General features: G+C 37.5%; 1 protein-coding gene and 1 long non-coding RNA gene across 9 annotated transcripts; one reads left to right on the forward strand and one right to left on the reverse strand.

Annotated features, from left to right (window-relative positions):
- Positions 1-25,780, reverse strand: CLGN (calmegin). 8 transcript variants are annotated; one of them, XM_039551688.1, is made up of 16 exons: positions 25,579-25,780; positions 20,790-20,968; positions 19,940-20,010; positions 18,120-18,178; positions 15,513-15,654; positions 15,240-15,321; positions 14,277-14,469; positions 12,267-12,456; positions 11,536-11,649; positions 10,813-10,969; positions 9,735-9,950; positions 7,457-7,576; positions 7,141-7,279; positions 5,193-5,270; positions 2,976-3,109; positions 1-1,366 (listed from the first exon to the last, which is right to left on the reverse strand). In XM_039551688.1, exons 1-16 carry the CDS (start codon positions 25,763-25,765, stop codon positions 1,295-1,297), a joined length of 2,133 nt encoding a protein of 710 aa, XP_039407622.1. In that variant the 5' UTR covers positions 25,766-25,780; the 3' UTR covers positions 1-1,294. The 8 variants fall into 8 exon arrangements, with proteins under 8 accessions (XP_039407622.1, XP_039407620.1, XP_039407624.1 ...); XM_039551686.1 differs by having other exon boundaries at positions 1-1,369; XM_039551690.1 differs by lacking the exon at positions 25,579-25,780 and adding an exon at positions 25,486-25,572 and having other exon boundaries at positions 1-1,369.
- On the forward strand, positions 3,109-7,017 carry LOC120409981. The gene is made up of 2 exons (XR_005601879.1): positions 3,109-5,155; positions 5,277-7,017. It is a non-coding gene; the product is annotated as an uncharacterized LOC120409981 (long non-coding RNA).
- Positions 25,781-27,657: the final 1,877 nt, after the last annotated feature.

Consider the following 27,657-nt stretch of genomic DNA (forward strand, 5'->3'; position numbering starts at 1 on the left):
TGTAATTCACACCGAGTAAAAGTAAAATATAATTAACTTTCAAACACTTGAAGCACTTGAGGACATTGGCTTCTTCATTAGGTTTAAGCATTCATTTCTTAAGACACTTTCATGGAATCTGCTGTGAAAATACTTCTTTTTAAAGCAGACAAATTTTTTGACAGGCACAAGAAAATCTGTTCGATTCCTTATGAATTAATGTATTTCTACTTGTTTGTAATGTATGACTACTTTTGCTAGCATTTACACATTCTATTACTACCACTACAGGCAGCTGCCAAGCAGCAAGAGGTTTCTGGTGACTGAAATTTTATTGTTTAATATACAGTTGAACTTTAACAAAACAAAGGTTCTTTACAATATGCAGTTTATTTAAACTACATTATGCAAATGCTCAAGTTACTCACATCGTAAAAAACTTAAATCCATCAAAAATTCTTATCTATATTAATAAATTTCATATTAAGCAAGAATTAATAAATATTTTTAGGTGACAATATACACTTAGCAAGTATTCTATAAACAGGTTATACCACTCTGGTTTGGAACATGAGAAGTGTAAAAGTTTGAAAAAGTCATCTGTGTATCACTTCTGCAGATTTGATATCTGCATTCAAAAGTAAAACAAGTCACATCAATTACCACTTGTATTCTATTTTGAAATATATCTTGAAAATAAATTATTGTAACCAATGCCTAAAGTGAACAGGTGACCACCCATGTAACAAGATCAACTAAAAGAAATAATTTACAATAAAAATTGTTGCTAGCACAAAATCATCATACGAAAACAATTATTGCATATAGCTCTGCACAGAAAAAAATAGCTTTTCTCATAGCAATGTGAACTGTTATAGATGCTACATCTATACTACCATCCTCTTTTAGCTGAAAACTGTAAACAGCTGATTTTGTGCTAGAGCTACAAAAGTATTATAATGTATTCATTTAAAAAAATACTTAGAATAAGTTTATCTCCAACTAATACTAATTTCTAAGAAACTTCAAATCTTAAGAATCTTCACCTAAAAATCAGTTTGTCAACTTGTAATTTCCCATTTATTTTGAATTTGAAATACGAGCTAATTCTTCACAGATAGTGTTTATCCTTAAAAAAAGGGAATTAAGGAAGTTTGGGATGGTTAAAGAGGTCAGAGAATTAAAATAGGAGGCTAAAAAGCAGTGAGCCCCCCCTTTTCCCTTCAAAGCTCAGGAATTTGCCAGGTCCACTGAAGTGGCACACCAAAAGTTACTGTCACTGTCTCTAGATCTGAAAACACCAGCTGGAAGTAACTCAGTCCTTTCGTACTCTTCTTTTGCGCACTGATTTCAGTGGATTATCTCCCATTCCTTCATCAGTTTCTTTCTTCTGGAAAAAAAATAAATTCAGCATTAGCATTGTAAACCTATTTTAATTATTGAAACTGGCATGCTACATTATTCCTCCTCCTGAACCCCCCAGTCATTTTATCACTAAATGCAGCACTTAAGTGATAGGACATTTTTTTCCACACTACTGATCTAATGATTAATAAAATGGGTAGAAGACTTTTCATTTCTATATTCAGAAGGAAGAGAATACTATGTCTAAACTGATGTCAGAAATTTGGTTTTGCCCATGTCTTTGCTGGTTTAAAAGTGGTGACTTTTAAATTAATTTAGAAACTTCCTTAAAGTGCACCTTTTGCTAATTTTAATTTCCACTTCTGAAGTAAGACACATTTAAAACATTTTAACTGTTCCCTTTGGAGAGCTACAAATAGAGCAAACTGTCCTTAAATCAAATGGGTTGTTCCCAGTTTAAAAGCAATGGGCTTACAGAGGCACAGGAAAAGCCTTTCCAACAAGAAATCCATTCGCAGACCATGCATTGCTTCCTCACTTTCCTGCATCACCTAATAGCAGGGCACCTCTTTTAGAAGGAACAACTCACAGAATGTGGCCCAGCCTGAGTGAGGACATGGGGTACATGATGTGTTCCAGCCAATTCACAACAGAAACACCTATATGCTGAAAATACTCAGAGAAAAGCAAGCCATGGCATCACTGTGACACTGTGTAATGCCACAGACACATTCAGAGCTTGCTATTATTTTCAAAAGGAATCATGTGACTCTTAGCAGGGTTCAGCAGACACTGGGTGAATGTACAAGGAAAAGAAAACTTCTTAAAGGAACAAGAAAAAGTATAGAATAAGGGGTAATTAATAAAAAATTTTAGTGCTGAAACAATGCAATCTCATGCAAGGTAGTTTCCTAGAAAGCTTTACGTGAAAAGGAGTTAACATTACATTAAACAACACCCTTAACCTGGAAAGTGACTCCTTTAGGGAGTGACAAGCACAAGATGACCAATGGGTGGATCTAAAGTGCTTCAGACACACCAGTTTCTAAATGAAAGAATAATGAGCAGTTGACAAACAAGAAAAGCACAAATTCCATCTACAATGATAGTTTATGAGAAACATTTTGTAGAATATCTGGATGACTCGATTAATCTGCACAAGAAAAATGAAACTGCAGATGCTGTGTTCAAAAACAGTATTGTCATTTTGCTTAAAACCTTATTTTGGAATAAAAAAACCCAAAACGTAACTGGAAAACTTACGGTTTTTCTAGGTCTCAGGAAAAGGCTATTCAGTTGGAAGCACATGTTCTATCAATTAAGAAGCACAGTGAAAACTGACCAATCTGCTGCAGCATCTTTCAAGACTTAAAATTAATTTAATAATCTGTTAAAAACTATACTTCTGTAAAAACATTTCATGTTTAGGGAGCTGCCTGAACACTTCTATACTAATACCTGTATTTATGCAGAGTATTTGAGGTGTCAAACTCAAAGGAAAACATATTTCTACCTCAGGATTTGTTTTATGGCTCAACAGAAGAAAAACACTTGTTTTAGGTAACTGGGCTTAATTAGAAGTATGATGTCAGACAATGGCGAGGAGAAAGTAGGGAAAAATGCAAACTTACCTCATCTTCTGAATCAGATTTATTTAACCTATCACCTTCCTGACTTCCATCTGCAATTTCATTTTCTTCCTCATCTGGAACTTCATTTTCTTCTTCATCATCATAAATATCTTCACCACCTTCACCTTCATCTTCTGCAGAAGAAGTTGATTTTACTTCGTAAACAGAACTATATTACAAATACACTATATCCAGACATATTAGTAAGGAAAATAAGTCAATTTCAGTCCTAGAATGAACTGCTTGTTTAGAATAACCCATAAAAACATCTCTGTGATACAGAGAATAGAATTCTCATTAATTAGTAGCAAGTGGTAACTGTCAGATTTAATAACCAATTTCAACAGCTCCAACTTTGCCTCTTCTCATAATAGCCCATACTGTCTTCAGACTTGTTACTGACTTAAAGGACTTGATTTACTTTACTTTAAAACTAGTTATTGTATTGGACAGTTTTGAGAGCACAGTCCAAAACAGGACAACTCAGGCATCCCAACTCTGACTAAATTCTGACTTAGATGGGGAAGTACAATATTGCAGTTACCAGTTATCCAGCATGGGAGACACCTACATCCTAAGGGTACTCCCCTTTTCAACAGAGAATTTTTCTGGCATACTGTTTTGACTGAGGGATAAGCAGCTCTTTTCTTTCCCCCCTTCTTGTGCATTTTTGCAATGCAGAAAGTAGTCAGAAAAGAATGTACTCCCCTTAACTCACTCCAAAAATGTCCAGCTTGCACTACTACTGCACTACCAGTACCCTTTGCAATACTTTCTATCAAAAGTAAACAAGGAATCTTAAATCTGACAAAAGGATATACATTAGCATTTTAAAACTTAACAGTCTGCCAGTGGCTTATTTAAAAACAGCAGTGAATTAGTGCTCAATTCTGTCCTTGTCAGGTCACACCTACATCTCATAAGCACCACTTAGGTATGAAAAAAACAGGAAAAAACCAAAAACAAATACCACAAAACTGTACCCACACCCAAATTCTTACTGTTATATCTCAGCTAAACTGAAACAAAAGTATCCATACAAATTTAGAATGTAGTCATATGTAACATGAGACTCTCCTGATTCTTGGTGATGAAAATCTAGAAATACCTCATTTATTAAAATATTTGAGACTTCTGTAGAACTACCAAGAATTTTGGCTGCAGTATAGCTATAAATTGAGCCAAACAGAGCTTCACTAATTGGTATGAACTAAGTTAGTTTTGCCATCTGTCAATATACCTGGTACATGTCTACAATATGTCTCTATTATCAAAAGGAGCTATATGACCAAATAATGAAGATCATGGTTTAAGAAAGATGTAGACAAAGATCTCTGTCCTAAAAATATGCTCTTAATAGAAGAGCTTGGCAGAAATTCACAAAGCCTTTGCTCCTATTCTAATGAAGAGATTGGAAATGATAAATGATGTAAATCCAGCTCCTCCCGTAAGTACCTTTTTCCATAGAGGGGAAAAAGCCCCAAACAAAAATACTTCAGACATCAGAAGCTGTAAAACTCAGAAGTGGACAACTATACTACTTAAAATTATTATTTTAAATTTAATCAAATAGTAATTTAAGCATTATTTCATATAAATAAATGTAGAACTTGATAAATAAGGTTCAGACTGTGCCCCTGAAATTCCATTTTGTGGTAACATTCTTTTACTTCTTGCAATATCTTTCTAGAGGTCAAGGAAAGCAAGGAGACAACGCAGACAATTAGACAATGTCACAAAAATTAACATAGAACTAAATAAAACCATAAATCCCAGGGACAATGCCCTTCAGGAAGTACTCTGCCAGCAACTCATTGTCACTGGTGTCAAAGAAATCTCCAAGTGTTTCTAAAATTTGCTATTGTGCCACACTTCCTTTTTCTTTCTTTTTTAAATGGTCCCATGATACAATGCAGATCTCAAGTCATTCAGTATTCCACAGCTCAAACTCCCATTGCCTTCAACTCCAAAAAAACAAAGGAGGAGATAATGACTATGAAAGAACCATAAAAATCATAAGGAGAAAAAGGTACTAGTGGAAAATATTTATGACTACAGAAACCACAGGGAGAAATCTCAGAGGAAACTTGCATCTGCACCTGATGGAAGCTGGCATCCACCAGCTTGAAGTTCTACAATCAACAAGGAAGCAGAGGGAAGAAAACAGGAGAGACCCGCTTGTGAGTCCTGGCCCAAATTGCTTCCCTTTCCCAGTACCTGAAACAGGAGCCTCCCTTCCCATCTTCTTTGTATCCTTTATAAGCTCTCTTTTTGTCTCCTCCATTTCTCTTCTCTCTGTAGCAAAAAGAATCAGGAAAAGGAGGCAGAAGACAAATTCTCTGATGCTTTCAGATATGAAGAGGCAAAAGAGCAATAGAAGAAAAGAAGGTTTCAACCTGCAAGTGTAAAAGGTGGCACGAAGCTAACGGAAGCTAGGCAATTCTTCTTAAAGCTAGAAAGCATGAAGTCATATGACAGCAAAATGTAATCCTTCCCTCTGAAGCCTAGAATTAATTGGAAAACCCTGGAATAGTCATACAAAAGCTAGCTAGGTTAGTTTTACTCTGTGCTCTGTTTAGTAACTAAAAGTAAAGGTCTAAAATAGAACTTACCTTTACAACATCACAAACAGCCATTCCAAGCACAATTTAAGAAAGTTGTAAGAGCTGAACAGTGTTCCTCTGCAGTTTCCTGGACCTTATTTCTAACATTGAAACACACACTTTAGTGTATTATTTATTAAGTGATGTGTTGTACTTAACTAAATTAACTGACTGACTTAACAGAAGAATATCGGAATTGAGGAATGGCAGCCTTGCAACAGCAGCATATTAGGTACAAACTATCTGTGATCTGCATCAAGACTGGGTAGAATAAAACAGAGTCTGCAATTCAGGAGCAAAGAAGAGGTAGAGTAGAGTAAGATCAAAAGGAAAACATAGGAAGATACAATGCTGAAATCACATACCTACAATTTAAGCTGAAGTAAAGAATATATGTAGCATAACCAGAGTAATTAAGTGCCTTGGTTAAGGCTCTCCAATAGCAAGGCAGACAGACGAAGTTTGGTGTGGCAAGCACTGTGCCAAAAATGTACTCAATACTGTCAGTACTGGCATGGGAACTGCTGATGCTGAGTAAACTTTTAAGTCATACAGACAGAAGTCATCAACACTCATGGAACATGGTGCGAAGACAGACAAAACCCACCAAGTTTCAGTCAGTAATACAAAGTGATGTCAGAACCAAGACAAAAAACCCAGCAAAACATGAATGTCTGCCATGTCTCTAATTATCCATGCCAGTCCCTTGTCACTTTCTTTGTTCTCACCATGGAAGAGCGAAATAAGAGGCAGAATCTTGCAGAGTTCTGAAGCTAAAAACTTTCTCATGAAAGTCAAGATAGTGCACTGTAAGTTAGGTGCTTTGGTTTTTATTCATTATACAGACACAGTTGAAAATGCTAACAGCACCTCAAAGCTATAAGCTGAGTAGTACTCAGTACTTTTTGATACAGTAACATGGGATGATTTTATCCTTGGATGCTGAAGTACAGCTCAACCTACTGGGTCATTAATTTCTCCCCTGGGCAGTAGGACACACGTCTGCAGGCATGCAACAGGTTGCTAAAAAGCAACATAAAAGGAAGCTGCAGATTTCAGTATTTCAAGCCTACTGTATTGTCAGGCTTTAAGAAGAATAACTGAAATCAGTGACCAACAGAATAGTATAACCCTCCCAGAGAGGCATAAGCAGATTTATGTTAGAGACTTAAAGCTATTCCAGACACATTTTAAAGACAATAAAGTGACTTTGACTGCTTCAGGTACTAATATCTGAATAATTAAAATGTGCTCAATATAGGAAATATTTAGAAGGGATAAAATATGTATCACTGTCTACAAACATAAAAAATAGTGTTGGAAGCATGCTCATTTCTTGAAAGTGAAGAAATACTGAGTAGAGCCTTACTTTCTGCTTGTATTCATCAGAGCTATTAGCCATGGATGCCACTCACTGGAAGTTATCAAAGAGGAAAAAAGGCTCAGAGCAAAGCACATTTCACATAGTCTAAGATAACAGGTTGCAATTATTGGCAATGCAATCCATGAACTAGTTCTATTCGTGTCTTTAACCAAACTGCAAGCTGACACACTTATCTTACCATCTTCACCAGTATCTTCATTTTCTTTTTCCTCTTCTAGTTCATCATCTTCAAACTCCTCTGTCTCTTCTTTTAGTTCTTCCTTTGTAATTTGCTTAGATACATCAGTTTTTTTGAAGTCAATATATTCATCTGATTTCTACAACAAATTAAAAATCTATTTATATTTCAATTCCAATTAAGAATTAAACAGGCACTGTAAGCTAAGTAATACCAATGGCACATTAAAAGTACAAATTGTTGCACAGATGCTCAAGAATTTCCAAATAAAGTATTAAGAATAAAACCAAATAAAAATACAGTAAATTTCACTAACCTTTCCTGGCCAGCAGAACAACACACTTAGACCAACAGGGAGAGCTAGAGTCAAGATGTAAAGAACCCAGAGCCATGGATGTTCTTCTGCAGCAGTCACCAATTGACTAAACATACCAGGCTGTATTTAAAAAAAAATATTTAAAAGAATTGCATTTACTTCCCTCTCAACACTTAAATAAGTTCATGAAGTGTACTGTATACATTTATGTTGTGCAAAACCCTTCTTTACCTTTGCATTTTAATGACTACAACAATATTGCATTTCAATATTAGTAAAGCAGCAACTCTACAAATTGCAAATAAATGGCAGGTGTTGAGTAAGAAGGAACAGATGTAGAACTCCAAACATACCAGACTGGCCACAACTCAACTTTGTAAAGTCACATTTGGAGTCTTGGCAATCTCATACTTTACACCCTTCCCAGCTACTCTATTTTTCCTGTGCACTATGCCAACTCAGCTGAAAGCTCCCAAAGCATCAAGAACATGAGGGCAGCAGTTCCTGAGGAGCAATGCTGGCTCTACCTGTAGTACCACCTTCTCTCCTTTGACAGCCAATTATTCAGGGAGTAAATTGTCCTCCCAGCCCAGCTCTGACTTATACAGTAGAGACACTTAGGCAAGTGCCTGGTGCATCTCTGGAAGAGGTACATCAGTGTAGGAACCCAGAGTGCCGAGAATATTTCTCTGCCTGTTTTGAAGGGTTCTTACCCCCCTGAACAACACTGTTTTAACCTCCAACCTTGGAAAAAATTACCAACAGTCAGACAAGAACTAGAAAATACAGTGGTGTGAATTAGGTGATAGACTACTATGTAAGATTGTCACAGGGTGAAAATTTAGAGGTTTTGGGCTTCTCTTTGTAGTAAATAGATAAGAGTAAAAAATATCAAAATGGAGGATTGTTGTTGTTCTCTAAACCTTCTTCTCCTTCTTCTACTACTCCATGTTCTGCAGTAAAAGTAGTTTGGAATGACTGGATAGAGAATTCTGCAGTTCCTGTGTTACTGAATAATTAGTAGGAAAGTGAAAATAATATATATTTTTAGTAACTATTGGTTAAATTATCTTTAAAAGGCCATGTAAATCTTGATAATTAGACTTCTCTCCTGCTTTCTGTGCTCTGTGTTATGCCTGGGTCACACTAGTGGCTCTGTTCCTCTGATAAGACTTAATAAACAACTATCCAGCAGCATTGAAACTCCAGGAAAAGTCTCAGTTTATCTTTGAAACTCCTTGCAAGGACTTTTAGAACATTCTCTCCCATCAGGAGGGATTTGATTTATGGCACGGTTCAGTGTCAATCAGCAACTAAGGAAGTTTGAGAGGCACAGTAGAACAAAGGGACTCAAAGGAATTTTTTTGCCATTGTGTGTACAGGTATGGATACAGGTTCAGACATAAACCCAAACATTTTGGAAAAGGGCAAGGCTGTGGGAAGAGATAGCTTTCCTGCTTGCATGGGCAGATATGCTGTTGCTACTCGCGACTCTGTGCCAAACAGCAGGTGTAAGGAATTGGCCACATTTGCCACCAACCCATCATTTCTCCCCCACAACTGCAGCCTGCTGTTGGCATTTAATCAAAGAGAATAGAGGACTGTTAGACAGAAACAGGAGTGCAGGCAGCCACTAGACTGGCTCATGATCCTGTGTGGCAGGGCAGATCCATCCCACAGCATAGGGAGGAGAGAGGAAGGCCGCCAAAGTGCAGTACACAAACAAAATGTGGATGCATATATACAAACAGAAGAACAGATGCAGCTCTATAAACATACATGCAATATTTTTGGAGCTGCATAACACGCATCTAAGCAGCCAAAGGCCTAAAATTATTAAACAGAAACAAACACTAGACTATCCATTCCTCATGGCAGGAAAGCATCTAAAGAATATATATCATGGATATTGCCACAAGGGAAAATAGAGGGCAGGGGGCAGGAGGGGAAGTCTTTGAGTGTAAGTAACTCAGCCTTCATTCTTTCACTTGCTGTGAGGTACTGAATTTCTAATATCAATGTGAACAGCAGAAGGCTTCACAGGAAGTCAATTTCTCACTAGGTGTTTAAGTAAAATGCAGTACCCTTTTAACCTCAACAAAATACTGATCTGGGAAAGGTAAAAAGTCAAACTACAAGACAGAAAACCTATCAGAGTTATTCAGCAAAATTATTAATTGCAGACAAATTAATATTCTGTCAGCACTGACAGAAAATTATTCCAACACCACAGCTTCCTCACTACTTTCTACTATCAAGAACATAGTAAAGTTTATACCTCATTAGCACTTGCTACTAATTTTTTCAAGCCCCAGCTATCAGCTGCCCAGCGATCTGCTACTTCTTTTTCTGAACATATGATGAAGTTATCAAAGTAGATATCAGACGTCATAGACCAGAGTTCTAAACCAATAGCACTGACAGTGGTCATCTTGAATGGGTGAAGATCTTCAAAATAGTCTGGGTTTGGTATTTTCCGAGGGCTCCAGATTCCCTGTTAATGGAAACAAATGTAATCACATTACCTATAGATCACCAAAAGAACAACTTGTGAAAGAGATTTTAAAATAATAAGAACTTTTATTTAAAAAGACAAGCAGTAGTTTAACCTACCTAAAACAGAACTGGAATAGCCTACAGGATTTTGGCAGATGGGTCTCAGTTATATGGCTTAGTGATTTTTCTTAAGTGATTTTTCTTTTTTCCTGTAGAGGTTACAGTAATAACTGACTCTTACCAGAAGTGCTAGAGAAAATTTTAGGGAAGGAAAATTCAGCCTTATGATACCTGTGCAAATTAGAGCCAAATTGTGTTTGCAAACCTGCTTAGGATCTTACCCTCAGAGACATCAGATTCAAGTACTCCCCAGCCATAACTAATACAAAGTAACTCTCTTTAATATCCAGCCAATTACTTCTTATATTTGGAGGGGATGAAGAGAATTTATTATCCAAAATTGATGCTTCCTCTAAAACTGAACTAGTAAGACGATCTGCTTACTGAAAGGCTTCATTTTTTAATATAAAAAAAATATTAATTCAAAATACATTTAAAACGCCAATGTAATTCAGAATACAATTCCGAAGACCATATTAAATAAATGGTACCAATGCAAATTGTACAAAAGGCAACTTTAAACAGATAAATTGTTTTAATATAGGAAGCATTATGGTTTCCCAATATACTTAAAGGAAAAAAAAGGAAAAGCAAAAAAAAATCTCAAATTAGTGAGGGTATTCAGACTTACTCTAAAATATAAATATACTGTAAAAAAACCTAAATAAATATACAACTGTGACTTGCTTGCTCTGCTGAACTCTGTATCTTTTAGCAATAACCTACAATTTGGCTATTACCTGATAGTTAGGATTATCTATCATAGGTGCTCTCCATTTTCCTTTATATTTTGGGTTATTTTTCATGGGATGCACCCACTCTCCACAACCAGGTGCAGTCTCACACTTTGGATTAGGGATCTGAGGGGCTTCCCACTCTCCATCCATTTCTTCATCCCTAGAGAGAAAAAAAATTACAAACAACTGATTTAAGGTCAGTCAGGTGTCAAACACTGGCAGTCTGAAGTGAGGGTCCATGTATATTGTTGTAACAACCTCAGAACTCTGGGCAGCTCACAGAACTTTACCCAACAGTATAAACACTTTTTTTAAGGAGTGCTACACCTTTTTATTTAAAGGTCACATGTGCATAACTACCATAGCATGACTGACTTCAATTACATTCCTGCCTCTGCAGACAGCTTGAAACACTTCTAGCCAGGATGCTTAGAGATCCCTTTAAGACTTACATTATGATTTCAAATTATCAACTTAAACTATAGCAAATTCTTTCAGAGGGGTCCTTCATATTCTGGTGTTGCTTATATATCTTCAGAAAACAGAAGGCAAGGACAAATTCACGTTTTTATAGAAGCAGTCCCCCACACCAACAAATATTTGGCCATACCTTACACATTCCAACTTCCAGTCTCAAAAGACAATGAGATTTGGACTGACTTCCACAACTAATAATCTGCCACAGAACAGTCTTATCTACAAGACACATTAACAACCTGCACTTACCAGTCCTTTGGTTTTCTTGCATTAGGGTCTGGAACATACTGTGGTTCATCATCAAGCCACCCCTCAGGCTTAACAGCATCAGGATCTTCTATTTTGGCAGGTTCATCTTCATCCCTTCAATTACAGACTTAGGTTAGAAAATACAGCAGCCTGACTTTGGACCAATGTTCTGTTCAGAGGACTACAACTGGCACGAAAGGGATGATTTTCAAAAACACAACAACAGAATTAGACTCGCTGATCATGAGCATTGGACATATAATTATCTGCTTATAAATATCTATTATATTTACATTGTTTTACAGTGCTGTTTAGACCAGATATTGCTGATATCAAGTGGCAGGTGTCAGTCAGGTCTTCCCACTGAGTTTTTCCCTACTCTTCCCGAGTTGCCATAAGAACAGTAGTTCACACAAAATTCATTGTAAATTAAGACTTTATGGTAGAAAAAACTTCTTATTCAGGTGTAGCAATCTTAGTTATGAATTGCAACCATGCAGAGTACAAAATCAGCAAATAACAATTTTTATTTGTCTCCTTAGAACATGACCAGATCCTTATACCCACCTCAATTATGTTTTCAAATTTCAGTGCTTTTAGTGAAATGCATTCCAATTGTCATTAGCAAACCCCAAAATAAAACCAGTCAAATCTTTCAAATAAATAACATGTATGTAAAAGAAATTTTAAATTAAAAATAAATAAAATTTAAATAAAAATGTTCTCCTTACCAGTCATCTGGTTTGACGGCATTTGGATCAGGTATTTTTGGTCTCTCATCCCAATCATCAGGCTTCTTATCAGTAGGATCCTCTATTTCTTTGGAAGGATTTACTGGAGGAATCATATTCTCAAGAAGATTTCCTTTACTGACAACTGTTTGGTCGATTAATATTTCAAATGTGTCATCTGGTTTTAGCACTAAATTGAAGAAATTTATATTAAAGAAATAAGGGAGCCATTTTATTTTACCAATATATTTAACCCAAACTATAGAATGAGCACAGACTTAGTCAAATAACAGCAAACGGGATCCTCACTAGCAGAGGAGACAGACTCCTCACTCAAGCACTGGATCTGGACACAAACATTGCCCTTGAGGGGATCTATGACCTGAATCAGGCCCCCAAAAATGAAACTCGAAGAAAATTCAATTGCTGAAACACATCCAAACACATTCTAAGAGATTTTTCAAAAACCTAGCAACTTGGAAAATTCTGTGGTTTTACTTCAAAAGCACAGACAATGAAAAAAGAATCTCTACCCCAAAAGGCATCTCTGCTACTAAATTACAATCTCACACTTGAAAGCATGAAAACACAAGAACTGCACCAGTAACATAGTGGAAGGATCGACGCAGCATTTTCTCTCAGAATCAAACCTCTAACAAATTTCCCTCAAATGCCACACTGCAAATGCTTAAACATTTGAAGAGAATTTGCTGGATGTTAGCAAGTGTGAGTAACTGAGAAGCCAAGGTCACAGAACTGAGCAGTGTCAGACTCAGTATCCAGATGTATCCAGATCCATTTCTAACAAGCACTTATAAATGTGCTCACTGGTTAAATAGCAGATTCAACTGTCCATTCAACATGATGAAAATTAGTAAGTGAAAGTAATTACTATTCCACTTTTATGACAGTTTTCTAAAGACAGGTTAAGAAAACCAGAGTAACAGTCTTGTAACAGTTCGATAATATCGAACAATGGCCTTCCAGCCTGAAAGTTTTCAACAGTATAAATATCCATAAATGCAAAAATGAAATCCCCATATCACCTTTAGATAAAATACAAAGAACTAATTTTTAAACTCCTGTTACGAGTCACATAATGCATTGGAATCACATAGCTCTATGGAGTCTATTTGAACAATTATAACAGAATAAATGCAATCGAAGTTTAAGTACCTCGATTCATAATTTCTAACAAACAACCCAAATACAGGAACACATGCATTCCTTTATTATAAGATTCCCATTATTTAAAAGTGAAAGTTTGCTGTGGCATACTACAGCAATCTGTTTTAGAAACCACTAAGTTTTCCCGTGGCACAGCACTTGAACATGCCTTCTATTATTATTCAGTGGAAGTTCATAAGTACAGTCATTTTGGCTGGATTTGCAGCATGCCACAGATCAGCCCATTCTTCTCTGTTTGCTATTCTTCCTCAGAAGTTAGAAAAAGGGGGTAAAAATTAACTTTCATTTCTCTGTACAGTTTACTGGTACAAGAAGAGTCGTCACATGAATTAAAACCAGCCCATATTCATTCACTTCAGAGTCTGTGCTGACCTATCTGTTCATGCACACTGCTTCACATGCAGGTGTTGGTGAGAACTCTTAACATGTGGAAAAGAGTGGTGTGTGGCATGCTACAGATTTAACTGAATTCCTCTGAACTCTGACACCTTCCAAGAATATTGGGCAGTTGTACATTTTAATATCATCCCCACTAGAAATATTTTATTATAATAATTACTGAAGGCATTTATAAATAAAGGCTAGCCAGGGCTGATATGTTTTTTCCTGTAATTGAATACTAAACAGTAGCATCTGAAAGCTACTTTTTTGTCCTGCAGTTAAGCCCAGTCATTAAACCATTTAACCCAAATCATTAAGCAACCACCACTCAGAATTAACAGGCTATTACAAACAAGCAGGCTCAATTACAAAACTTCAGCAGACAAAACCACATTTTTAATCTCTCCTCTCCAATTTAAACTTGTAAGAATTAAACAATACCAAGAGTATATAGATGTGTCTTCTTGTCCAAATAGAATTTTTTTAGGTCTACATCAGGACGTTCAGCATGTTTTTCATCATATTCTCCAGTTTTAGGATTCTTATGTCTGAAGATAAAGTGTAGTTTGTAATCTTCTCCACATTTATCTGGTCCAAACATAATAGTGTAAGGTGTTTTGTCAAAAAAGTATTCCTGTAGAAGCAAGAAAACTGAGCATGTGTTATACTGGACATTTTATTAAGTCATTTTTGGTACTTCTTTTCCTTGGCATAGAGCATAGTTACCCATTTCTAAAAGGTAAATGCAAAGTGGTAGGGTAAATCATGAAAGGAACTCAACAGCCCTCTGGAGTTGCTGGGTGCTCTCTGTTCTCAGGGAATGGACTATCGCTCAGTCTCTTCAAGGAAGATGAAAACAATACATATATGGATACATATATATATATTTAGATTTTATCCTTATGTTCAGTAGGAATGCCTGTCACAAATCAAAACATCCAAGTATCTCTATCCCTCTACAAACATTACAGCAAAAGATGGAAGGGAGCTAGTTACTGTTCTTCATAACAATCTTATTTTCCAATAAAGATAAACCCCAGGATATTAATATCCAGTATTTTATCAGTACCATTTTCTTTCCGCATTAAGTAACAGCAACAAACAACCCTGAAAATATCAGATATAGCTATTCTCCTTCAGAGTATGTTGCATTACAGTTATGTCAGTATCTTTTTAATTATTCATGTTTCCTGTATTTGGAATACACAATAATACATATGTGCTGTTCAGTAAAAAAATTGTTTCACAAGTTATGAGTTAAGATCCTATGGCTTCTATTAATACAGAAAGTCCTACAAAACATACACAAAAGTCATCTGTCCTGGATATCAGGCATCTCCCATGGAGAACCAAGCTGTTCCTCAAATGAACAACTGATAGCAAATATTAAGCAAGAGGACATACCAGATTCAAGTCATTGCTACTGGAGAGAAGTTTAATATATGCACCACCACAGTCAATGCCTTTTTGAAAATTCACTTCGTATCTGGGCAAAGAGAAAGTTAAAAAGAACATTCCAAGTATCAGAAAAATACAAATTAACTGCTAGTCCGCAGTTCTAATTATGAATATATTAAGACTGCGTATTAGTAACTACTGTCAAAACATGTATATGAAAGCAAAACGTTTTACCTTAACTAATAAACATCAAGTTAAAAAAACTGAAGGATTACTTACTGAACAATCAAAGGTTTATCATCAAAAAAAAATGCTTTTGTTAGCATTGCTGATATTGCATGATACTTTGCCACTGATTTTAATACTAATCCTTTGTCTCCAGGCACAGCGTTTTCTTTCAGCTCTTCTACTTCCCATCTCCCTAAAACACACACACACAAAAGTCTTTGAAAAAATGCAGTCTGAAGTAAAGAAATCACAGCCTTGTTGAAAGCAAAGAGTTAGCAACAAATAAAGACTAGCTGCCACAGTAGGGAAGAAATGTTGGCATCTGACGTCAATGATGTTATTCCATGTTGTTCTCAAATTTACAAACATCCGTAAGTAAACTTTAATACTGTAGATCTGTATCTTTAGGTAGTGATATCCTACAATGGCTAGAGGAACATAAAATACTTCTCCAGATTTTACATTTACTCCTACCATCATTACATAAAAAACGTTAGTCACAAAGCACTGTGTAAAGCTAAAGACCTGCATCATTACTTTTTTTTCTGCTTACATAGAATTAGAATCTCTTGAGTCAAATCAAATCACAAGGTAGATGAAGTTCCCTCCTCCTCCCCAAAGTCTTTCCAAGAATTATCAGATTTAGTCCAAAACAAGCCTACAGCTTTAAAAATAGAAGATTTTATATTTATACATTCTCTAAGTTTGGGAGAAATACAGTTGAATACACGTGTCCAATATCCAAAAAACAGGATTTTTTCTAAAAGGGCAGTTACACTGTCTCACAGATTAACAGGACAAGATTCACTGGCTTTTTTTCCAGGAAAGAATACAGCACAAAACACCCTACTTCTACAATCCACTGTAATCTTGAAGAATGCCTGTGTCAATGTCAAAAGGAGGAAAACATCAGGTGTGGGAACCAACAGCTAGTCTGAAAGTCTTACAGATTTCGACTTGGACACAATCATTGTGTACTCTTGAGAATTCAGTTTGTATCCATGAGAATTGTAACATCAACAGAAGCGCGAAGCATAAACAAAGAGGGAGGATGGACACCTGCAGAAGGGAGGGAAACTGGCTGATATGTAGCAAGAATGTGTGCTAGTTATAGGCAATCAATAATATTGTATTGTAGTTAGTAAGCCAATGGTAAATGAACATGTAACACGAATGCTAAGAAATTGTATAAAAGAGGCTATGGAGTATTAAAGAAGGCTTTTTCCCAGAGCAGTTGGTGTGTGTGTGTATGTGTCGTAACCATCTCAACAGCGACAATCAGGAGTTCCTCAGCATGTATTTTCGAGAAGATTCATAAACTGTAAAATGCAAATGCAACAGTGATTTACTTTTATTCAACTGAAGTGTGATTAGTCAAAGTTGTTAAGGAAAGGCAGATATGTAAGTCAATAACAAATTCCTAGTTTCTTCTAGCCTAATAAACAGGAAGGAGAAAAATCCCATCCTCTTCAATAGCGTTCCTTCTTGGAAACTAAGACCAAACAAAATGCAAGGCAAAACAACAAGACTGAAAAAAAGAATTGGAAAGTAGTTCAAAAATGTGTCTTTATCACAGACTTTATTAAATGTTGAATTTTCTGATTTCAGGCAAATACAACTTTTCTGACATTAAAGACAATTTTTTATCTAATATGAAGCCAAGTAATCAGAGAGACTTCACTTCTCATAAGCATCTCATCTGCGTGGATATCTCCACTGCAACTTCCTAGTTTTACCTAGGTAACCCAACTACCAGTTTTACCCTGGTAACCACTAAATTTAGAATCATCAGTTCTACTCTGTTCTGCACACCAAAGTTCTGCAAGTTATGCTTGCTTACCACTTTCTGTTAACATTAATTGATTTCATTTGACATAAGAACAGTAGCAAATACTTCTCTGTTGCAGTAGAAACTTTTTCTGTTCTCCCCACTCCCTCTTGAATGAAATAAACTCAGGTCGCAAATTATTGCCACAGATCACGCATAGCCAAATGGTTTAAAATTACATTTAAGCAGCCAGTTCTAGACTAGGAAATCACAAGCACAAATGATTAAACCATCAGTACAACTTTTTCATTATTGCTTTCCAAATTTGTTTTAGGCTACTCTAAGACTAAACTGTACAAGAACCACTACATTCAAGCACAGGCAATCTGAAAAAGTATTTAAAAAAAACCATCATGCAGTTTTAACTTTCCTGTTTCAGAGGCTGTACCAAGAGACCAATCCATGAATCAGTAGGACAGATGGAGCAAGATGGAACATGATGCTTTAGAAACCTGTTTAACAACTGAAATTGAAGTGATAAATATCTCTGTCATGATTTCAGAGAAGACAGTTCTAAAGAAACAATATTTGTAAATAAAGAGTATTAAATATTCAGATGCCAGAGGGTATTCTGGTATCATCCATGGCAATACATTGTTGGAATGACATAAAAAAGTTATCTTCACACTAAGTAACCCAGTGAGCAACATTTCAGATCTCAGTTTCAGGCTAACAGTCATTATACAAACTAACATTTTTGACCTATGCCATCTAGATATTCAAAGATAAGTTCTGTGTTATTTCTCAAAGAAAGAGTAGTTATTTCTCAAAAAGCAAAAGAACATTACATCCACAACTACGTAGTGGAGGTAAACTTTAAAACTGCTTACCATCATATTTAGCAACATTATCATCCATGTCTTCTTTCAGTGTTACAGACAACACCCACCTAAAACAAAAATTTTACTAGTCATTGAACTATCTATGCAAAGCTGTATTATTTAACAAAGGAAAAACAGCTTTTGCTTCTAGACTGTGAACCTGTAATACTGATTGTGAGTTAGCATCATGGAACTGTGTGTAGTTCAGAGAACTTGCAAAGAAAAATTAAAGGAAAGTAGTCTAATAACAGCATTTCAAAATATTTCCTAAAAATGTCAATGAATATACAATTATAAGTCTAAAGTAATTAAATTCCTGAGTTATTTAATTCTGAATAAAATTCAGTTTTATGTAAAAGTTGAGTTTGGCAGAATGTAATATGCATATAATGTAAAAAATGCACAGAAAATAGCAAGTTTCAAGTATAATACCTTCAATATGATAAGAAAAGAAAAAGAATTCAGCCAAAGGAATCTTAATTTTATCTGATAGTAACAGTACACATGCATAGCAGAGGACAAAAGGGAATGGTAAGTGTCCAAATGACAAACACAAGATTCCAAGTGTACTGCACACAGGAGATCCAGCAGATCTCCTTGACTCTGTGAGCAAGGCAAACTCAGCCTATTATTAAGGTTACCAAAAGATATGCACAGTCTCTACACAAAGCGCTCATATGGAGAGGAGGAAAATGAAAAGGGCAGTCCACCCTCATCTAGACATACACTGGTTCTATCTGGAGCCACGCACAGGAATACCTTAAGCCAACAGCACTGCTGAACTCTTCATTGTATCAATTACAAGAATACATTCTAATCATTTATTCAGGAAAGAACCGTTTTCATTCATTCTGAACTATCCTCTACATGGAGTGTTTCAGGGATGAATACTTTATCTTTTCTGCTTGAATTGTAGTCACATTTGTTCACTGTTAACAGAGATGCTGGGAAAGCTTCACAGCATAAATAACAAACAAGATCCTTGGCCAACCATGAGAGAGACCAGTGAGGAAATAAAACATCTCTACAAGTCATGTGAAAGATTTTCAAGGTCCATTCTCAAAAAAGCTACTCTATTCTTACGTAGTCAATTTATTTGTACTCTTTTCCACACTTTAGAGAAGAAAGGCAACATGCAGCTTACTTTCCCATAAACCTGTCTCCCATACGCCTTAGTCTTATGTAAATTATGTATAGCTAGACTAAAAAAATCCCAAGCATAGTAGCTAAAACTTTGAACATTAGATTTAGTAGGAAGACAAACTAATCTTATAACAGATCTCAAAAAGCTAGAAATTTGGATGAATGGTATCATTCAAGTACCGCCATTAAATATTTGCATCTGTTAATCAAGGTTTTCAGTGGTTTGTTTGGTTGGTTTTTTTGACAACCATTATCACCTCTTCTATTTAATAATTTTTCCTGTCATCACAGGTGCTGCTTTTGCACTTAACATTTAGAATTGACACATACCTAAGATCATGTGAAAAGAAAGAGCTTGCTACTGAAATGTAATGGCACTTCACCTCTCAGCTAGTTAAACCCAACTGGCTAAATCTTTGTATTATTTTTCTTAATGTCCACAAACTCAGAGTTTATTAAAAGCTTCCTTAAAACAGACACAAAAAAGTAACATATCTGGAATGTTAAGTGTCCACCTTAACATTATGATCTATTTGGAGCAAGCATTAATAGCCTTCCCAATTCTAACCCTCGTAAAAATTAATTTTTATGAAGATACTAGCAGAAAAATGAAAACAAAGTAAGTCCTGCCACTGTAAGTTAAACTCCTGAAAGTAAAAGTTTATCATTTTAAGGCATAAGCTTACCCAGACAATCCTTCATCAAAGGTTTCTGTAAAATACACTTCCCCCGTTGGCTTTGGAGTCTGGTACACAACCTAAGAGATATGTACAGATACATGTCCCAACATAAATTACAATTTTTCATTTGAAATACACTCTCATACCTCCAGAAGTAATCCACCCAGGCAGATCAACAGATTTTGTTCATTCCAAATACCTAGCAGCATAAAACCCCTTCTCCTCCACCCACATTTCAATAGTTTGAGTGCATTCCTCCAACAGTGAGCAACTTCACTTCTCTGAATTTTAGAAGTTGCTTCCTCTGTTTAAAGCTCCTAACTAAAGCTTTGTTACATCTTATGTGAAACAAAACCCAAAAAAAATTTCTGAACTTTCACCAAATCGGCTTCCTCCCTGTTTCTTTCTATATATGTTTTCCATTCTTCTGTTTTCCTATCTATTGCCCACATCTGTTTTGAAGAACAGCATACAGATTTTCTGGTAATAGAGACAGTGCCAAAAGGCAGTTGTGACTGATGAAGTCAAACTGGTCTAAAGTCAAAGTCTCAGTGAGATCAAGATGCTTTCCATTTACTTCTCTAGAAGTGGCATGTTAGGACTTGCAACAAAAGGTTCTGTATTCAGATTGAAGTAAAACCTCTTTCATGACTATCGACCACAGGCAGGAGATTTTACACTTGGGCATAAGACATTAGTTCATTAAGTTTGCCCTGTATGTCACATGTAGCTACTGAAAACCTTAGACTGCTGTATTTGACATGCACTCAGTTGTCAAACACAGATTAACTTGCTCTAGTTTTGACTATGCATCTCATATTTAACCAGCTTGAACTAAAGACTTCTATAATATTACCTCTATAGAAGATTTCTCTCTGTCAACATCAGCTTCTTGGGACTGCTTGTCAAAATTCTCCACTTCGACATCTGCATCCAGATTTTCTTCATTTTCTATTCCTGCAGTCACTGAGCTAATTATTAGGACACCCAAGCACAGCCAGTCCCACTGGAAGTGCATCCTGGTTATCTGAAGAACTGAAAGTTTTAGATTTTAAGTATCATTTCAAGGATATTATCAATACTCTTTCAATTTTACCCCAGACTCTACCTAAAAGAGGAAAAAAAACCCCACTAAAATAATGAGAAATAACTATCAGAAAGTGTTGCCACTGTAATATTATCTTCATTTGCCTTTTTTTTTTTTTTTATTATTATTAAGCCCTGACTCAGACTCTCTTTTCCCTCCTGTTTTCCCTATGGAAGTGCCTGTAGCCTGTTCCTTTACCTTGCCAAATCTAGCAAGGGTATAGACTGCAGTATATATGCTTTTTTAAGAACTAAGCAAGACTGCTTTTATTTTTCTCATTTGTAAACAATCTGAACAAGTAATTGAATTGAATCAGTCTCTACAATGCAGCAATAAGTAACATCCCTTTCATTAGGAAAAATAAAATTATAAATTTAGAATCCACCACCAGAATTGCATTTGTATTTGCCCTTACTTCCAATGACTACAGTTAGATGAGTGCAGAGTGTATATTGACTTTAGCTGTAAGTGCAAAAAGAAAGTATAAGATGGTTTTAGAAAATATTTTCTGTTTCAAAATTATTATCCAATAATTTTCAAGTTTAAGTTAGGTAGAGCAAGAGTTTAAGCTTAAATGCAAATACCTTCCTAATTTCAGGGAAACCTGAAAATCTTTAATCTGTGTAAGTATGAATGTCAATAGCAGACAATTGCCCCAGCCTCTCAGTCTAATCTGCTGTGAAAAAGACTGTTGCCCAGTATTTTTGTTTCATATCTGTAAGACATACAAATACAATTTTATGTTAGAGTATCCAGTGGTTTGAAGAAGTGCTGTGTCAAAAACATGCCTATGCAAGTTTCCTCAAAGATCTTGCAAAAAAATGCTTCTTTCTGAAATTATTTTTGTCTGAATTTGGAAATAGAATGAAGACAGATTCTAGGCATCTCTGCACAGGTATTTATCATTTGGTTCTTACTAATTTCTATTCACAGTAAGCTTAAATAAAGACAAATGCCAGTATTTAGTTTGCTATTTTAAGACATTTTCAAACCTTGCATTACTTGTAGCCACTACTAGTTATACTAAATGCTCTGCTGCTGCTGTGCCTTCTGCACCTGAGAAAGCAGCCGCCCTCTCAGTTACATCACTCCTTAGAGATTAAATTGTTTAACACTACAACTCTAAATATCCCAGCAATTATAGATACTATTTTATACTGGAAGTGTATACTCTCAGTTACATCATCACTCCTTAGAGATTAAATTGTTTAACACTACAACTCTAAATATCCCAGCAATTATAGATACTATTTTATACTGGAAGTGTGAGTCTCTTTTTTCCTGGCTCTATCAAATTTGCTAAGCAATTCAAACATTATAATTGCAGCAATAATTATTTCATCATTCATTTTTTAACACCTGCAAGTTTTATCAAGCAACACATATAGAGATCTAACAGTATCAGGCTTTATTTCTTTTAAGACTTACCAATTTATATTAACTGCACTGATTCTATTTAGAGCCAAAACACAGGATTATCATAAAGAAGTATCGCACACTAGTACTATGTCAATACGAGGAAATAATCAAAAGCCTCCTTTTTTGGGACTAACACCTATTTTCCACAAAACTACATTAATCATATTACCATTCTTTTTTTCTCCCCCACTACTGTCCACAATCTCTGCCATTCTATGTGGGACTTTACAACCTCGCTTGAAGATGGCAAGTCTGTGGTTCCCTCTTTTTGCAGGTGATCTATTTCAACAGCTATCTGCAAATTTTACCAGGGTTTTGTATTTGATTTTTTTTTTTAGTTAAAAACTAGAGATAATGTTAATTCATAGACCTCCTTAGCAGTTCTAGAACTTAAAATAATCTTGCCCTGAAGATTTAAAGCAATTGAGTTTATCACAGGTGAACATTTAATCTTATGGTGTATTTTTGAACACCTTTGCCTGAAGAGTATCAGTTTTACCAACCCCGTTTTCTTGTTCCTTAATCATTGTATTAGGACAAGCAGTCAAAGAATTCCATATCAATACCTTCTGGACTCCTTAGCTCCTAGGTATAGTGTCATATATATAGGTCATATAACCAGGAATCAGATTTGCATTTTTAGCATACAGCCTGCCTACCTCACTTTAGCTAGTTTGTCAAGCAGATGGTCTCTGCTTCTCCTAAAGCAGATGAAGAGATACAGCTTTCTCTTCCAGTACATTTCAGGTGTATTTGTGTATGATCCAAAATGCTTTTCACTTACGTAACTGAAATTTTACTGTAATTAGTCCCATTCACTTTTGTTCCACACACAGACTAACAAGGGCATCCAAGAAGTCACACTAGTACTCACCTTTCCAAACAGCTCCCTTCCAAAATTTCTGATGCTTTCACTTTGTTCCCACTGTTCTCACTACTCCCTGATCCTACCTACAACTTCCCTAATTTCGTTCAGCTTTCAATTATATCTCTTACCTCTTCCTTCAAGAAGAGAAGGCACATTTTAACATTTGACCTTTTGATACACTTTTAAAATAATCCCAGAAATGCTGAAATACGCTATCAAGATGAATTACAGTTATCACTCAACTGCCAGGCAAAGATGGTTTTAGCCAACCCAAGACATTTTTTACATTTGTGAACTCTGCCACACTACAGTCTTAGAATATAAAATAAATCTTTCAACTAAGCCAACAAGTTTCTGGTCTCAAAACAGATACTCACACTACACATTTAATTATCTTTAAAACCTACTGAACTTTCCTAATTAATACATGAAGATCTATGAGAAACTTTTCTTGTTCTATTTTCAAGGTGGCAATAAAAACAAGCCCAAAGGATTCCCACTGTTAAAACTTCATCAGCAGAACAAAGCAAATTAAAAGAGTCTGTGGCTCTTACACAAACCTCAAACATATTTACTAGCAGTCTTGTCAATGTATCCAAGTTCAGACCTGTAATTTTAAACATACATTTTGCATAGCTCAGTCACTTTCTACCATGGGTGACCACAGCACAGCTACACATCAGAAAGACATTTAAGACATACAAGGCATGCTCTAGGGACCAGCAACAGTGCTGCAACATCAGCAGAATATTGCACCTAAAGTAACAAGCTGCTTTTTCTGAGACACAGACTAGTATTTATGAAAGACAACGGCATAACCTGAAAGCATATTCTGACTGGATATTAGAATTTTTTTCCCCAAGAGGACAGGTAAGCATCAGTACAGGCTGCCTAGTCTCAGTCCTTGGGGTCTTCCAAGAGAGTCCAGATAAAATCTTTGAGCAAGCTGGACCAGCCTCAGGGCTGCCCCTGCTGTGAGCAGCAGGTCAGAAGAGACCTCCTGGTGTCCCTTCCCACCTGAATGACTTGATTTGTCATTGCACAGTGCAAATGTGTCAACCTCTGGACCTCCGCACCATGGCCTTTTGCGTATTGTACACCTGCCATTAAGTTAGTGGCATCATTATTCCATTTGCTGCAGAACTAAATAAGAGGTCAGGATCCTTTAGATTACTAACTTTTCTTTGGACTTTGAAAATGGTCATGCGTTTTCCATGTAACTCTCAGAGTTTTGGATTCTCAAGCAGAAAGGGCATAAGACGGCCATTAACTGCCTTTCTCACTCCGAAGTCCAAAGCTCCTGCATCCAGTACCAACACATGGGCTTTTCATAGGGCCAAGTATCAATTCCATCCAGGGCCAAAAAAAGTGGAGGATTTTTCACACATCCCTTTTTCCATCTGCAACCATGAGCTGCTTTATTCCTCCCCCATTCTGCTGCATTGGCATCGACCTGACATAAGACAACATCCAGCTGAAACTGCTCCATGAAAAGCATGCAAGAATTATTATGCAACTTTTAATTTTTCCTTTATTGGGTGTGAAAACTGTACTTCCCTCCCTTTACCTGAGATGTTAAGCACCCTGTGCTGGAATGGATGCCGAATGTGAAATTCAGCAGTTACTCCAGCCGCAATGCTGCGCTCCTGCAGGTGCCTCGAGATATTTTGCTGCTACAGCGAGCTCGATTAAAACCTCCAATAACACGTTAATTTCCAATTAACGAAACAGACGTTTGGATCAAACGGCCACCCGGCGTTCTGTCAGTATCCAACACGAACCCCCTTTTTGGATACCTCGAAGGGAGAACGAGGGCCGCAGGCGTTGCCCCACCGGTCACCTGCGAGGCCGCGCTCTTCCTACCCGGCCTCGGGTAAGGGGCCGACCCCCAAATCCTCCCGTGCGGCGCCTTCACCCAATTCCCCCCCATTCCACCCTCGGGACCCTTCGCCGTCCGTGAGGCGCGGCCGAGCCGGGGGCGTCACTGCCCGCCGGGGCCGTCACTGCCCACCGGGGGCTGAATAGAGGGGGGCGGAGCAGGGCAGCCACCGCCCCCTCCCCTCGCCACACGGGGCCCACACGCATCTCCCGCCGGTATCGCGAGGCTAGGCGGCCGCCGCTTCCCCAGGTCTGGTTACCAAGCACCGCGACGCCGCTCCCCCCACGGCGGGCGGTTACCGGCGGTCCCGGCGCTGCCCAGCCCGCGGCGGGCGGTTACCGCTGGTTACCGGCGGCGGTCCCGGCGCTGCCCGGCCCGCGGCGGGCGGTTACCGGCGGCGGGAGCGGGAGCCGGAGCCGGGCCCGGCCGGTCGTCCCGGCACATCCCCGGGCGCGCACGCGCGCGCAGCACCCCCACCGCTCCCGGGGATGCGGGAGCAGGTGCCGCCGCTCGTGCCGCGCCGCGCCGGCCAATCACGGCGCAGCACGCGCAGCCCGACCCAGCCCGCGCGCACGGCATAGCCGAGCGTAGCCGCCGCGGAGCGTGTGTTGGCGCAGGAGATGGGCAGCGAGCTGCGCCAATCGGAGGTGCCCGGCGTGAGGCGAGAGCCAATGTGTGGCTCGACCTGCGGCTGCCGGCCCGCCCAGCGCGGGGTGCCTCAGCCAATCGCCTGCCGCCTCTGGCCTGCCCCGCCCCGCGGCATTCGGCGCGTTGACGGGGGCTTTGCTAGTATGGCCGCGGTCCGCGGTATGGGACGTCGCCCATCGCCCTGCCCCACACGGCTGCAGCCAGGGATCGGACCGGAAAAAGAATTTTCCAACACCTGTAGCCTCAAATTAACGAAACACTTTGTTACAGCTGGACACTCACCCTGACGCTCCAATATACGTACCGAGAAGCAGAGCGAAATAAAAACATTTTAAATAAATTATTAAAGCCAAGTTCATATCTGCCATTTGTACTGAAGACGAGTGTTGGCTTGCCTCTTTCAAAAGTCCCTCAAAAGATTTAAGACGAGAATGGAGACATCATTCAAAGAAATGAATAACCGTGCTCCAGTGAAAATCAAAATGGGTTGAATAAAACATTATTAATATTAAACTGTTGAAAGTCGTATGTTCTTAATTAATTTTTAATTAGTTATTTTAATTAATTGTAAGCAATGCCTGCTTTTAGCCAGCACTGGTTTTCTTCACAGACTCTACTGTGATCCTTAAATCAGTGAAATCTTAAGTTTGTTAAAACTAACCTGACAAGCTTCAATAAAGAGCCAAAGGGAACTAAAGATTGGACAACTGGGATCTTAAATTTGTGGCCTTTCAAGGATATTGAAGTAACCAGAAGATAGAGAGGGGATTAACACCTGGAAAGTTGGGGACTCCCCATCTGAGAAAAAGATGATAAAAGGACTAAAGGATGTGGACCAAATTAGCATGAAGAGCAAGAAATCAATAGAGGGTAGAATACTAATTAATTAAGAGAATTATGTGACGTGGAACCAATGAGCATTAATTTGTACCCTAGTAAATACCAGTTGTTGTATGTATGTAGATCAATCAGGGCAAATAGCAACAGATACACACACAATCTGGCAACATGCCAGGGTACTCCATGAAGTAACAAAAGATGACACTTCATGGACAACCCACTTGTGGGAATCACTTACGTCTTGGCTCCCAAATTTCAATTTGCTAAAACACTTATTCATGCTTTTAGGAATAATCATTCTTTGTACCTGTGTATTCAGTCAATGTTTCCTGTGGTATTGCAAACAGACTACAATTTCTTATGATGACTGGAAAAGTTACCAGTTAAGGCACAAAATAGAAAAAAGAACATATTTTCAAGGAATGCACGCAGAGACCACAATATAACTTGTGAAAGAATTTACAAAGGAGTAAAGAAAAGGAGGGATTTGATGTCTATATAACTTAGGTCAAAGTAACAAAGTGCCTATATAGCTCGGGTTATAAGATATCTATGTAACCTTAACATCAACATAACCTAAATCATGACTTTTTATCAGTATAACCTGAAGCATAGCCTTCTCTACTTATATAGCCTGAATCATAGCTTTTACTTATGTAGCCTGAATCATAACTTCTATACCTATAATCTGATGCTTATATAGCCTGAATCATAACTTTTGATGCCCATATCATCTAGTTTAATAACTTTTTATACAATGCAATGGCTAGTATCTAGTTAACTAGTTGCTTATATGCAGAATGGAGGAAAAGAGAAAAAAAAAAACCAACAAACTTACCATGTGTACAGTTTTAGAGATAGATAAGTGTAGTACTAATGAGAAATTGGCAAGCCAAAGCCAATTAGCCACAAAACAAAGAATTTAGGCCGGTTAAGACCGGACGGACCGAAGAGCATCGTAACTGCACATACCCCGAAAACGA

Source organism: Corvus cornix, chromosome 4 (assembly GCF_000738735.6).
Source record: "Corvus cornix cornix isolate S_Up_H32 chromosome 4, ASM73873v5, whole genome shotgun sequence".
Classification (NCBI taxonomy): domain Eukaryota; kingdom Metazoa; phylum Chordata; class Aves; order Passeriformes; family Corvidae; genus Corvus; species Corvus cornix.

Coding starts and splice junctions, on each gene's coding strand:
- CLGN (XM_039551686.1), bottom strand. CDS start 25,765: ATGCCGTGCGCGCGGGCTGGGTCGGGCTGCGCGTGCTGCGCCGTGATT. Junction 12,457..14,276: donor GACACATCTATATACTCTTG/GTATTGTTTAAT, acceptor TCTTCAATTTAG/TGCTAAAACCAGATGACACA. Junction 9,951..10,812: donor TAGATAATCCTAACTATCAG/GTAATAGCCAAA, acceptor TTCCATTAACAG/GGAATCTGGAGCCCTCGGAA.